At 42.6% G+C, this 14,511-nt stretch overlaps 1 protein-coding gene across 10 annotated transcripts in view; it reads right to left on the bottom strand.

Moving 5' to 3' along the window:
- Window positions 1-914: 914 nt before the first annotated feature.
- Window positions 915-14,511, bottom strand: part of ATP10B (ATPase phospholipid transporting 10B (putative)) — a 287,746-nt gene continuing 274,149 nt past the window's right edge. For all 10 annotated transcript variants that reach the window (XM_084762456.1, XM_084762451.1, XM_084762452.1 and 7 more), the window contains 5 exons: window positions 14,032-14,232; window positions 12,304-12,384; window positions 10,829-10,933; window positions 7,109-7,296; window positions 915-1,410 (listed from right to left, as the gene is read on the bottom strand). In XM_084762456.1, the coding sequence (XP_084618582.1) occupies window positions 918-1,410; window positions 7,109-7,296; window positions 10,829-10,933; window positions 12,304-12,384; window positions 14,032-14,232 (1,068 nt within the window). In that variant the 3' untranslated portion in view covers window positions 915-917. The remainder of the gene's footprint in view (window positions 1,411-7,108; window positions 7,297-10,828; window positions 10,934-12,303; window positions 12,385-14,031; window positions 14,233-14,511) is intronic.

Below are 14,511 nucleotides of genomic sequence, written 5' to 3' on the forward strand. Positions count from 1 at the left end.
GCCATCTTGATTGTTGAGCTCTTGCTGAGAAATTACTTAAGTGACAGGCAAACAGTTTGGGTACAATGGTTTAATGCAATGGTTCGGGTATCCTTGGACTTTTTGCCCAGTGTATAGTCACTGTCTTAGGGAGACTGGGACAAAAAACACTCTTGACTTTGAAGACTCAGAATAGGCCATAGTAGACCTAGATTTCTTGACAGCCTTTTATATAAACATTTCTTTGAGTTCTTTAATATTTTTAGCATTTATAATTTCTAGGGATATAAAGTACATGTAATTATTTTCCCATGACTGTTTAACTTAGCTGAATCACAGGTCAGTGATGGCCATGACATTCTGGAATATGCTGATTAATATAGGGTTAAAACTTGAAGATGTCGATTTGCATTCATAGTTGCTCTGTCATGTGGGTCTCTCCCTAAGGGAGGCTGTGTTAAGATCTCACCTCTGGTTTTTCTCATTGCGAGTGTTGAGTGATGATGGGCAATTTCATTTCAAAATAAATAAGTAGTTTGATGAGGAGGATGCGGTGTCCTTTTGGAATATTCCTTAGATGGTGGGGGCATGTGGTCCATTCGTGGAAAACCTTTAGTGTGTATATATTCCTTCTATTTCTTGCATGAGCTATAGCCCCAGAGCCTTTGGTAGTATCTGTTGTACTACACACATATAAATTCAATTTTCATCTTTAGGTGTAGTTTTCTTTGGCTTAGAGCAGTGGTTCTCAACCTGTGGGTTGTGACCTCCTTGGGGGTTGCATATCAGATATTTTACATTATGGTTCATAACACTAGCAAAAATTACAGTTATGAAGGAGCAACAAAATATTTTTATGGTTGGGGGGTCACCACAACACGAGGAGCTGTATGAAAGAGTTGCAGCGTTAGGAAGGTTCAGAACCACATGAGCCCCCCTCATATAGTCAGTGAACTCTGAGACCGGCGATGGCTGCCTTTGCTTGAGTGGCGAGACACATCCTTCTGCCCCCTGGCATAGGCTGTGGGAGCTGCTGTCCTGTTTGGGCCCAGAAGGCATTCCCCAGATGAGAGCTTAGCCAAGGTGTCTCCTGAGCATATGTCATCCCTCGAGTGCTCTCTGTCGCATCTCGGGCCCTGGAGAATCCAGTCTTCAACACGCTTCTGCCTGGGAGGGCTAGAGCTCCCTGAGGTACTGGTACCAAAGTCCTGCTGTGCTTCAGGTGGTACCGCGCGGCATGGAGGCTGAGTGTGGACAGTGCCGGGAAGAGGAGCAGAGGCGGAGGTAGAAGCAGAGGCAGGGGCAGGCCTCTGTTTGCTTCGCCAGTTCTGGATTTCGAGGTTTCTTTTGTCTACGGGCAGCTTGTCAATCTTCTGAGCTTTTGAGATTAGAGACTTCCCATAAGTCCCTTGTAGAGACAGGACAAAGTACCTAGTAGGAAATAGAAGAAAAACAAAATGGCAGTTTTTGGACTGTAGTTGAAGGGACTCCGGCCAGCTTCAGTGTGGCCAGCATGGCTCTGGCAGGCCTTGTCCTTCTCTCCCGTTCCCCTTTGCCTTGCTAATACCCATTTGATCGTATTCCTAAAGCTAGCCACCAAAGTCTAGTCCCTTATTTGGCCACTTCCTCCTCTTGAGGCTGATTACCAAGGTCCTGCTATCAAAGTGTTGAAGTTCAGCAATCAAAAGCCTCGTTTGCCTCACCTAATTATCATGCCCAATTAAAATTAAACAACTCATCCTAACACAAGGTTTCTCTTTGTACCTTTATAAACCACCTTTTTGTTGTGTGCCCTGTCTGTCTCCTGCCTATCCAGAGGCTGTCTTTTGTCCCTCTCCAGGGCAAATACCCTTCTCCCTCCCTCCTCTCTCCTGTCTTTTCTCTCCTGTCTTTGTCTCTTATTCCCTGCCCTCTGTCTCTCTCAAATAAGTCTTCTTTGTGTTGAGAACTCGGTCTTGGGAGTCCTGAGCCTATACCTTTCCTAACATCTGTTGACTTCTTAACATTTCAGCATTGAAAGGGATCTTGGAATCTAACTTTTCAGAGATCATCTTTGTTGGATTCTGAGTGAGCACTCCCGAAGCTAAGGGTGGCTGACTCTGGTGGTGGGGAGGACACATGATGACACGAACAAAATATAGCAGTTAATGCTTATTCTGTGCCAGACTATTCGGGGTGCATTGGTAATTACTGACTCATTCTTTCAAAAAAAAAATCCAGCTGTTTGGTCCAGTCAAGGACCACAAGGCTGTCTTTGACCAGCGATAGGGCACACATGCTTCAATCACCTGGGGACATTGCCCCTTTAGCTTATGTGAATGTATTTTGTGATGCATGTACTATAATGAAATTGCCTGATGTTGTGCTTCTCCATTGATTGGCATGTCTGCACAATGCATAGCTATTCTTTTGCTTCCTTTTGTGTACAGATGTGGAAACTAATCCAGCAGTTTGTCCAGTGTCAAGCTATGGTCAGACCCAAGTGCTGTAGATCTAAAGTCTCTAATCTACTGTGCACATGTCAGCATTGTTTTGTGGAACTTCATATAATGGGTCTTTGCCCCCCAGTAAGGAAACTGACACCCCTAGGTGCTGAGGTGAGATTGATGAGGTCTCCTGAAAAGGTCGGAGAGTGCTGGAGCTCACTAGGTCACCCTGACTCGCCTTCTTCCTGCCAAGCTGCATGTAGCTGCTGGGAGACTCCAAATTCTTTTCCTGGATCCAAATTTAGCCAAGTGGAAGGGTAAAAAAGTGGAAGTATACGTTATCTTGTGTCATAGGCCACCCACATTCCCTTTCTGAGTGTTACCTAAAAAAGCAGTCCTGGCCTGGAGGACATTTACACTGTTGATTTTAAAGCCTCTTAAGAGAGAGAGAGTCTCTCTTTCTGTTGCATGGTGAACTCACAGGGGCCAAGGGCTTGCTGAAGACTGTCGTAGATTCCCACCAGCTCAGATAAATTTTTCCTTATTTTTTTACTTCACCAGCAAGGAAATAGGGGTTCATGTATATGCTACAGGAAGGATTGGACTCCGTGTGTGGAAACTGAAATTTCCCTAGTCTAAATCTCCCCATCCCCCAGCCCAGGACACTGCTGTTCTCCTCCATCCTCCAGTCATGAAATATATGTCAAGTCTCCACAACAGTCAGTTCTTTCAGGATCAAGCTTTGAACAAGAGAGCACTCCCATTCTCCTGTTGCGGGGGGAGCACGGTGGCTGATGGAGAGAAGGTTAAATACTTTGTCTCATCTGAAGACCATCTGTGAAGAACCGCTTCGCTGAGGACTGAGGTTTTGCACAGCCAAGCACAGGGTGAGACACAAAACTCAGGCAAACGAGTTGAAGTGTGGCAGTGAGGGAGCGATCCTATACGGGCATGGGAGGACCAGTGCAGGCAGGGACTATGGGCCATGGTCTGGGTTTTGCGTTTTATTATAGAGGCCCAGGGAAGTTTTTTTGGTGGCCGACAAGTGCATGACTAGATCAGATTTTGTGTGTTCATAATGCATAGTACGAAAAGTCCTAATAGGAGACAAATTATATAATCTTGGATGTCGGGGTATAGTCTGTTTGTGGTGGTGGCTGTAGAAGTGGACATTGCAGATGGATCTGAAAAAGATACCACAGGTAGAGGCGTTGGCTTGCTGCTGTGCAAACCACAGACGTGCAGCCTCAGAGGATGGCAAGGATAATGTCCAGAGGGCTATCTGGGTCATGACATTAGCTGAAGGGAACTCTGAGGAGACTGGGTTTGGAAGGTGAGCCATGAATAAAGTTATAGGTGGTTTGGAGGGTGAGCCATGAATAAAATTATAGGTGCTCTCTGCTTTTCATAGACTAAATATGCAGAGCGCAGTTGACGAGTGACCTAGAGGAATGCAGCTGGAAGCAGGGAGAGACCCATGTTGGGAGGCATCTGTTAGAAAAGGTTTTTCAATTCAGAGCAGTGATTTCTGTGTCCATGGAGAAAATATAAAATTAGGAGACCAGGGAACCTGGGGTGGAGGCTTGCCACTCACTCACTGTATCTAGGGTGTGAGTTGGCAAAGGAGAGAAATGGGAAGCGAGTCCAAGCACAGGTCATAGAAATTAAGGGAAGAGGCCTAAGACTGTTACTATTTGCTACAACTAATTAAAAGGATTAAGAGGGTGCACTGGGGCTTCAGCTTGGTATGTTATTCTCTTTTTAAATCTGTAAAATAGTTTGCACATATCTCTGTTCTAGTTGGAGGGAATTTGTAATGTCCTTTTGACCTGGATGAATCAACTAGGTGAAGCTCAGTGGTCTATATCACAAGATCGGTGAGTAAGATCAATCCCCATTATGAAAAATGTGACTTTCAACACTAAGCCAGGGACAGTTTTCTACAGCAAACATGCTATCATGTGAATTTCTATAAACAAACAAGAATTGCGCCATGGTTGTAAGTCAGGAGTCCTTACGACTATTAAAATAATCCCTTCATTATCAGGAGAAATCCCTTTGACCTTAGTAAACAGAATTAAATGAGAAGTCAACTTTGTGGTGATAATAGAGAATAAACAATGATTTGGCCGATATGCCATGGTCATTAGCAAGTACATATTTGCCAACACTTCCCTACCCATCCTTCATCTGTTCAGCACACCGTCAGGCTGTGGTATGATGCATCAAGCCCATGTCACATGCATTGACAGTCCTTGCACATGTTTCGGTGGCCTTCCTAAGCTGCTGCTGTAGCTTTGTAAGACTCTGGCTCCAATCATATATCTAATGAAGAACACTGGGCTTATGAATTTCTTTCTAGTCTCCAAATAGGATGTGGAATAGGGAAGCTTCTGGCTGTGATGACCGCAATTGCTTAACCTCAAAATCGGGGGGGGGGGGGAATCTAACTTTAGGGCTGGAGAGTCAGTGGTTAAGAGCGCTCTATGTTTTTCTAGAGGACTTGAGTTTATTTCTTAGCACTCACCTCAGGTGGTTCACAGTCATCTGTAACTCTAGCTTTTGGGTTCCACAGGCACGTGCATACACGTGGAATACGCACATATAAAAACCAAAACCAAAGCAAAACAACAAGCACCTCCCCTCCCCCCAACACCATTTCTCACATGACGCTTCCAGTCCCTCTCAGAGTCTTGATGCCGGGGTTGCATGGAAGAAGGGATGGGTGCGAGTCTTAATTTGTGCCCATTCTACGCTCTGTGGAGCCTGACTAGATCAGCCACTTTCACCTGTATGACCTGTGTGCCTGCTGGATGACGACATGTGAGAAGCAAGAGTCCTGTTCTGTTCGTCTTTCTGATTGTCTAGTAATTGCTCGTTCCCCCCCAGAGCACAGCGTATCCAGCCATCACCTAGCAGTTGCTGTCACCTAAAGACAAAGAGACTCTACCATCAGAAGAGATGAATGTAATTTGAATGATGAGAAAACTGCCAGTAACAGCTATCCCCACAGATGGTGAGAAGAGCAGAGATTTACTACACTCCATGGAAGGTAAGGTAGGGGCAGCATACAACTTCTGAAAATGGCTGTGCTGCCATGAGGTCAAGGGGTAAAGAGCTTTGGTGCAGGAAGAAGCCGTGTAGAAGTGAGAGGGTCTGGGGCCATTAGTGTGCCTAAGCGGTTTGTTGGTATTGACCCCCAAAGTTTGAAGCAGGTAGTGTGGGGATGAACTGTAGAGCGGCAGGGATCAAGCACAGAGGCCCTGCACATAGCAAACATTCAGAATTCGAGTCTTGGACATGTGCTAACCTCTGCACCATTTATCAAAGTAGTATTTTCAGTCTCCAGTTCTGTATCAGAAGTCACGGTTCTGAGCTGCCTTAGGGAGATGACGCAGGCTCTCTGCCTACTGTAGGGCAGAAACGGTTCTGTATGATGTTGCCATTGCCCATTAACTAGCCTGTAATGACTACTTGCTCAATTCTGATGTGCAAAACGATGAGATCCTGAGGCAGGAGAAAGTCTACATTTTGCCTTTGAAGAAATTATGATCAACTTTACCCATTTTTCTGACTGGAGTGTGGGGGCTAGAGTGTGGAAGTCTGGCTTTTGAGTTAAGAGGACCTCGTTCCCACTGTGGTTTATATTGGAAATATGGACACATCTGGGTACCTTCTTGTGCCTTCAGCTGTTCCATGGGCTAGAACTTTAGCTCTGCCTAATGCTTGGCTGATAGAAGAAAGAAGCATTGAGGCTACACAGTGTGTATCAAACATGAGCACCACAGAGAAACACTATTATTGCTGGTAGTTTCTTTGAAAATATGAAGGCAGAAGTTTTGAGGTTAGAAATGTCAGAAAATAGTATGCGAGCATGAATAATTTATCAGGATTACAGAGCCTTTTGAAAATGTTACACATGTGTTTTAAACTTAAGTGATATTAAAATGTTGGCTATTTCATGAAAAATTTGAAGTTTCTGAGAGAAATCTGAAGTTCTGCTTCACAATTCTTTCCTATGATGACAGAAAGTTCTTCGTCTTCATGTGTGCACTGTGTGGGGCTTTCTGGGACTGCTGCCTTTCCTACAGGCAGAGAGGCACAAGACTCCCAAACTAATAGGAATAGATTACAGAGCTTAAAAAAAAATCTCACTTACCACACAACAGAATTTATAAGCCAGGGAGGAGAATGATTACTCCCACATTACATATGTCACAGCAGAGGCCATTTTGCTTTTCTATGGCTGACCTGGGTCCAGAGACTATGTTCTTTACCTGCTGGCTTACTGTTCTCTTATCCTAGCACCTGATCTCTGGACAACAATCCCAAGGGTCCAGTCAACTTGGATGATTTAGCATCTCTATGGAAACACATCTCTGGGTGTATCTGTGTGGGTGTTTCTGGAAAGGTTTAGCAGAGGAGGGAAGAGTCACTGTGAACGTGGGCTGGGATCCTGGGCTATGCAGAGAAAGTAAGCTGAGCCCCAGCATGCACGTATCTGTGCTTTCTGAACAAGGGTGCAATGTGACGGACTGTCATAATAGACTTTATCTTCAAACTGGGAGCTGAAACAAACCCCCTTTTCCTTTAAGGTGATTTCGCCAGGAATCATAGCAGTGAGAAGTGTAGCTTATCCCCTTGGGCTGTGTGGACTTAGGGAAGACTGGGAGTTTTAAAGACCACTGCGCAAGAGCTCAAACCTTGGTAGCAGAGCCACAGCTGGCGTGAGGAGGCAGACGAGGTAGAACGTGGGATCCGAGAGCTGCCTCTCCATCACCCAGTAGGGATTGGTGGGGCTGTTGCAGGTGACACAAGTGGCATTGTAGATTAGGGAGACCACAAAGTACATCAAGAAGCTGCCGAGGAGGACAAGGCCATGGAGGATAGTCTGTGGAGAAGACAAAGAAGATGCTGTTGAAGGTTGTAATTAGGTTATGGGACAGCAAAATGCACACAGCCTAGCTAACGTTTGTGTTAACCCATTTTGAAGAGGCATACACATATCAAACTGAAAACAGGTAACGGACATATTGCTCTACCTAGCTGGGTTGTGAAAACTGACTCAGCTTTTAAAATTCTGTTTAAAAAAAATGTAAGAGCATCTTAGACAGTAGAATTAATTTGATATGCATATTTCAAGCATACTAAGCTTTCTAGATACAACTAAACTATAGATTTCTTGTAAATGGCTTGACTCTATTTATTCTTGAGTTTAATTTTAGTTTTCATCATTTTAGGCAAGTTTTATATATGTTTATACACCCATGTTTATGGATGTAGCTTACTTTATCATATATATATATATATATATATATATATATATATATATATATATATATATATATATATATATATATGCATTCCTTTGCTAATGGTTTAGGTGTTTGTGTCTACTCCCCGGTCTATACATCGAAGCTCTAGTTCTCAATTGACAGTATTTGGGAGGTAATTCTAGGAGCACCCCCACTCCCACTTCATCCATGAGTAGACTTAGTGCTCCCCTGAGAAGTGATACAAAAGAAAGATTCCTTTCTTTCTCTTCCTTCTGGGGATGTGCAATAAAAGAGTTGTCTACAACTTGGAATGAAGGCTTTCTCTAGACAATGCCTGGGCCAGGATGCTGACTTGGGACTTTTAACCTCAAGAACAATAATACACAACACTTTCCTTTTAAGCCAGACCATCTACAGCATTTTCTATGACTCCCAAGCAGACTAAGATAACTGTATTTTTTTTTTTCACTCAGCACTCTACTTGGGAGCCATGTCCACACAGATGATATATTCCTAGCTTGTTCATTTTAACTATAGGTATTCATTGACTCATAACAATAGTTATGCCTTATAAACCTATTGTAAGTAGAAAATAGTGTAAGTTACAAATCAGTGTAGCACAGAGAATGGGTTGTCATTGCGATTGCATGAGGCTGCTGGGTTTCGGAGACTAGCCCACCACCTGTTGCTAGCTCAGGGAAAGATCTCAAGTCAACATTTGACTTTTACTCCACAAGTTGGGTGTTGGTATCACCATAAAATAAAACAACAGAAATGTAAGCTGGACTATTGTTAAGTTGAGACTACATGTATTGGATTGTACAAACAAACTTTGTGAATGTTACGACTGATGAACATCTAGGATTTTTGTAATACACACACACATTTAAATAATTCTTCAGCAAACATTTTTGTATATCTCCTTACACACATGCAAGATTATTTGTTTATTATTATTATTATTTGTGGAATATACTTAAAAGTGAAATTCTTTCATAGCCTGTAGGTACTTTAGACTCTTCCAATTGTTTTAAAAATCACCCTCTCAAGTGACCAGTGGTTTTTAATCCTCCTAATGCTGCAGTATTTTAATACAGTTTCTCATGTTGTGATAATCCCAATCATAAAATTAATTTCATTGCTGTAGTTTTGCTACTGTTATGAATTGTAATGTAAATATCTGTGTTTTTCAATGGTCCTGTCTTAGGTGATGATCCCTGAGAAAGGGTTGTTCAACCCATAATGGGATCATGGCCCACAGGTTGAGAACTGTTGCTCTAGTCTCATCAGTTTATAGGCTGCTAGTAAGAAAGTTCCATGGTTTTACTTCTTCACTTTTAACATTCTGTTGAGAAGATTTACCAAAACAGAATGTTTTAGTTGCATGATTTTCTATTCTTGGACTGCCTGTGCTCATGTGGCATCAGAATTACTCTAGCCATCGACTACAGACAACTGTCATTTGAATGTAGGTGTTACTTCAAGGTTCCTATGTAGGCACCTAAGGCCCTATGTGAGACTAGAGGAGGTAGGATGTTTTGGGGAAGTGACCGACTCACAAAGTCTTTGGGCAAAGAATGGATTTATAATAGAGGCTGGAGGGAGTGTTTTTGCCATTATAATGTAAGAACATATCGTCCACTTTTGGATCCCTCCCTTATAGGTAACTCCCCAAAGTAAGTCATCTTGGAACTAGAGGAATTAGACCATAGCCTCTCCCCAACTTTCTGTCCTTGATGCTAGTTGTCTGTGCCATCATCTTGGACTTCCAGAAACTCAATAAAGTCCTACTGTTTACAAGTTTTGTTTATAAATAGATCTTTTGTTATAGCAGCAATAAATAGTCTAAGACAAGTCTCCTTTCTTATTTTTCTAGTCCATGACAAAATAGTAAAAGACAGAAATGGTATGTGCAGCTGTTTTGGGGGGCAGGATTTAGCTTGTCTTTATTTGTTGAGGTGATCTTGACTATGTTTTGGTAAACTTTAAGCTTAAACACCAATCTTCATCTTCTTTCTTACTGTGGTTATACCCTGCCCTCAGGGCACCTTCTCTGGAGTGTACTTTTACTGGAGTTCTGTGGAGCTCACATTTGTCCTCATACTGAATTTTTTTCTAACAAGAGCCATGCCCTTAAAGAAAAGCCTATACCATGGATTTATAGCCACTTAGCAAGAGGTTATTTTCTTTTTACTTCATGTGCTATTTAGTGATGAAGCTCAAGTTAAAGATACTAAAAAATGATTCCTATGGAAAAATGCAGTGAAATATTTCTGTTTTCTTAGGTATATTTGTTCCTAAATCTGTAAAATGAGAATAAAAAAACGTCTAACACCAAGAACCCCAAGGGCATCGTGAAGTTAAATGAGGTAATTTATGCAAATCATGTAGATAAAAACTCGGCATATAATTTTGAGCTCTTTAGAGTAATTGCTTAGTGAAACTCTCTGTACTTCATCTCTCTCTCTCTCTCTCTCTCTCTCTCTCTCTCTCTCTCTCTCTCTCTCTCTCTCTCTGTGTGTAAGCTAGAGGTTGATTTTGGTGTCTGTTTTCTTCAAACTCCATCCATCTTATTTTTTGGAACAGGGTCCTTCATTAAACATGGGGCTTACCAATTCCACTAGACTGGTTAGCCAACCATTTTTAGGGATCTTCCCATCTCCACTTTTCTGGCACTGAGATTACAGGTACATACCACCATGTCTGGCTTTTATGTGGGTGCTGGGTATCAAACTCAGGCCGTCACCTTACTGATTGAGCAACCTTCTCAGCCTGCCTTTTATGATTTAAGATACTAAAACTTTGGGAATGCTTGATACATGTTAACAAGTTAAATGGGTAACAGGCCTGTACACACAACTTCAGCTGTACTCTGGCTAGACTTTCCTAGCTCTGCAGTGTTCCTGAATTTTTCATCAGTATAGATCTGGTTTTGGAACTATCTCATTGATTTATGTGTGTTAGTGTTGTCATCATGGCTGGATACTGAGGCCAACAATGCCAATTCCACTTTTTACAGGGGCACAGTGAGAAACTTATGAATTTACTGAGCTAGATCAACTATATATGATAAAAGACCTCAGAACTTTGATGTATTCAATGAAAAAGAGTATGATTTTTAAGCTAAATGGCCTATGGGATCCTTACCCATGTCTTCATTTCCATTGCCTGGTGCAAGAGGATGGTAGTGAGGGAGATGGTGTTGATTGGTGTTCCAAAAGTAAAGACATCTATATCTGAACCTCTGTAAGTCTAAGGAGGAAGGACAAATAGGCATCGTCAAGTAGGCATTCCTGGGCATGCATGGATTTAAGTCTATGCATACAATACAATGAAGCCAGGAATATGATGAAGAGAGAGCGGGAAAAGATGGGGTTGATTCAAGAAACTGACAAGATGAGAAATGAGTGGGTTGAACTAAATTGCTCAGGAACATGTTTGCTCCAGTAAAGACTGGAAAACCACTGTGGAATTAAACAAAGATTTCTCGAGAATTTCCCAGGCACTGCACTAACTGCTGAGGGTATGCGTGTCTACCTTTAAGGAGTCTGTGATCTTTGGGGACAGGGCAAGTGGTGGAACACTTTAAGAGGATGAGTGAGTGCTGTGAGGACTAGACACCTTGGGAGCACAGAAGAGGCTCATTAGCTGATACCAGAATGTGATAAAGGAAACTATAGTCCAGTCAGAGAGCAAGGCTAGGAGTAGGCAGTGTGATGGTTTTTGTCAGCTTGATGTGAACCTAGGCATCTCTGGGAAGAGAGAATCCTAATTGAGAAGATGCCTTCATAAGACTGCCCTGTAGGCAAGTCTGTGGGATATTATCTTGACTAATAGTTCATGTGTGTGTGTGTGTGTGTGTGTGCTACTCCTGGGCTGATTAAGCAAGGAGGAGCCAGTCAGTGAGCAGCATTCTTCTATGGCATCGGCTTCAGATACTTCTTTTAGGTTCCTGCCTCAAGTTCTTGCCCAACTTCTCTCAGTAATGGACTGTGATGTAGAACTGTCCATTTGAATAAGCATTTCTTCTTCAAGTTATTTTTGGTCATGGCATTTTCATCGTGGCAATAGGAACTTTATGAAATAAATGCTTTCAGCTCTAGGGCAAGCATTATGGAGAATAAGAGACACAGGATGCCATCTTGCCCAAAGGTGCCTCTTCCCTTTGGAAGGCTAAGACAAATCCTGTGTGGTCACTTCAGAAAACAGGAACATTACAGACATGATATAACTTAATGGTGATAGTACATAGCACATGGTATGCACAGAGAAGGGGCCACTGCTGTAAGATGAGAAAGTGGAGAAAGTCAGAAAACATAATCTCTGACAATACAATTTCATATCTAAGCAAGGACATGAACCAACTCCGGATTGTTTTTCCATGAGTGAAAATAACCCAGTGTCATGACAGCTTTTGGTTTTTCAAGAGCTAACAGAAATGAAGTTTTGGACAAATTGTTTTATCTTCTCAAACACCACCTTGGGTTGGATGTACCCAGCTACTAATTTTTAGTCTCTGCCATGATGCACATAAAAAAGACACTATTATTTTTTGATTTTGTATAGCTTAGACAAGTTTCACATTGTGATTTGTATGTCTAGGGTGGGATTATATTACTTACCAGGTAAGGGATAAAGAAACAGATGAGACTCTGGTAGAACGCATCTGCCATGGAAACCCAGAACATTGGCAGGTTGTAGCACTGCAGGGAAGAACACATCAATAACTCATCAGCCTGGCAAGCCTCTGGTCTTTGGAAGCATGTTCCTTGTGTGTGGCTGGGCTTGATGGTATGATACTTTGCACACCTGTCATCTTAGCTACAAAATAAGAGTTCTAACTCTGCTGCCCCTGCCCCCAAGTTATTTTGTGGAAATTATGAACATTCTCTGAGAAATTCTTTCTTTTCCCATAAAATATGGAGTTCAAGGGGACTGAATGCATCTGTGCTTTGGTATGTAGGAAGTGCTGTCAATGCCACACATTAACCTTGTCACTAGTACTGCTATTCTGAACTTGCTAAGTGCCATCAGAGATGGAGAGGTCACTCATAGGTCAGGATTAATGATCCCAAGAGTCAGAGATAAACCCCTTTAGAGACAAGAGTTTTCATCTTGTGCCTTGCTCTTCTCCTTCTTGAAGAAAAGGCAACATAATTATATTCTTTATCTTGGCTGCTGTATTGGTTTCTCCTCTGACTTTGGGTTAGGGCTTGGTTTGGTTCTTTGGCTGTCCACAAAATACCCAACGACTCTAAAAGACCACCTCTGGCTTTGCTCTTCTTCACAGCAGGTGCCTAGGCATGCACTGTACTCTCCGGCATTGCAAAGCTCTTCTTATAACTCCCTTGGAGGTGGCCAATCTTGCTCCCATCTCTCCTGCCCAGCCTCCTTGTCTGTGCCTTGGCTAGGATCACCACCTGGGTTATTTCTTTAAATCATTCAGAGATTTGGTATAGCCTTTATAGAAACCTTCTTGATGGCTTCCAAGCTTTCTTAAGTTTACTTGAAAAAACTAGTTCTAGACTCTGTATAGACTTGAGGTCTCATTCTGCCTTTCTTAGAGTGAAATAGAAGCATTCACTGAGTGTCTTACTGATGAGAAGAAAACTAGCTGTTAGTCATAGGGTTGGAAGCTTGGCCCTCAGTGTGGTGACAGTTAAGACATGGTGTCTAGTAGAAGGAAGGATGGTCATTGAGGGTGGGTGCTTTTCCGGGTGGGATTGAGGCTGATTTCACAGTGTGAGTTAGCTCCCACGAGAATGGGTTGTTAAAATGATCCTGACCTACAAATCTCACTAGCTTCCTGGCACACCATATGATCTCTCTTTCTCCCACATGCTGCTACCATGCTGCCACCTTCCATGTTGTGATGGAGCCGAGAAGACCCTCACCTAGAAGGCTGAGTAGACAGAGATGTCTGATCCCAGACGTTTAGCATCAAAACTATGAGCCAAATAAAATCTTTTGTGGTATTACCCAGCCTTTTGTGTTTTGTTAGAGGAACAGATAATGGACTTGTAACTGGTTTTGAAGGTTTGATTGCTGCACTTCACATACTGAAAGGATGGAATCGTACCATATGAACCCCCTTTCAGCTATGGCATTTGACATGTGACATAATTAAGATGTCATTAAAACATACTTACTAGTCTTATCTAACATTCTTAGCAGCAAGTTTGAAACAGGCCAGCGTCACCCAAAGTCACACAGGAGGTAAGTGACAGAATTGTGGCTAGACAGTAGACTTCCTGACTAGTAGCCCAATACTCTTTCTCTGGCCTGCAGGGAACTGTCAGAGGTCAGAGAGCATCTGAAGCTGTGTCCCTATGCCTTCTGGAGTTCCTCACCTCGGAGTTTTGTCCACTCTTGTATAACTCAGGCAATGCCAGGAGTGTTTCCGCAGAGACATCTTTATCGAGGATTCCAAAGATGATCGGAGGCAAGGATGTGAAGAAGAGATTGAAGAATATCATCTGCCAATAATCAATCATGGTGGAGCCGGAGAAGCCACAGAAGAACTGGTACCAGAATAGTAGGTTGACGTAGCACTGCAGGCAGAGAGCATGCCTTCATGAGTAATGTTCCTGCATGCCCTATGATGGCTAAGAGTGCAGGTTTGGGAAGTAGAGAGGCCTGATTTTACATCCCTGAGTGTATCAGTTATAAGCTCTGTGACCTTGGAAAAATGATGCCATCTTTCGAGCACCATTTTGTCATGTATCATGGCACATAATATACAAATACTACCTCAGTGGTAATAGAAAGTGAAAAAGGGGTGATAGAAAGCTGAGCTGTGGACTTCCAGGCAAGATGGGCAGACTACTGTA

Source organism: Acomys minous, assembly GCF_964271855.1.
Source record: "Acomys minous genome assembly, chromosome: 16".
NCBI classification, from domain to species: domain Eukaryota; kingdom Metazoa; phylum Chordata; class Mammalia; order Rodentia; family Muridae; genus Acomys; species Acomys minous.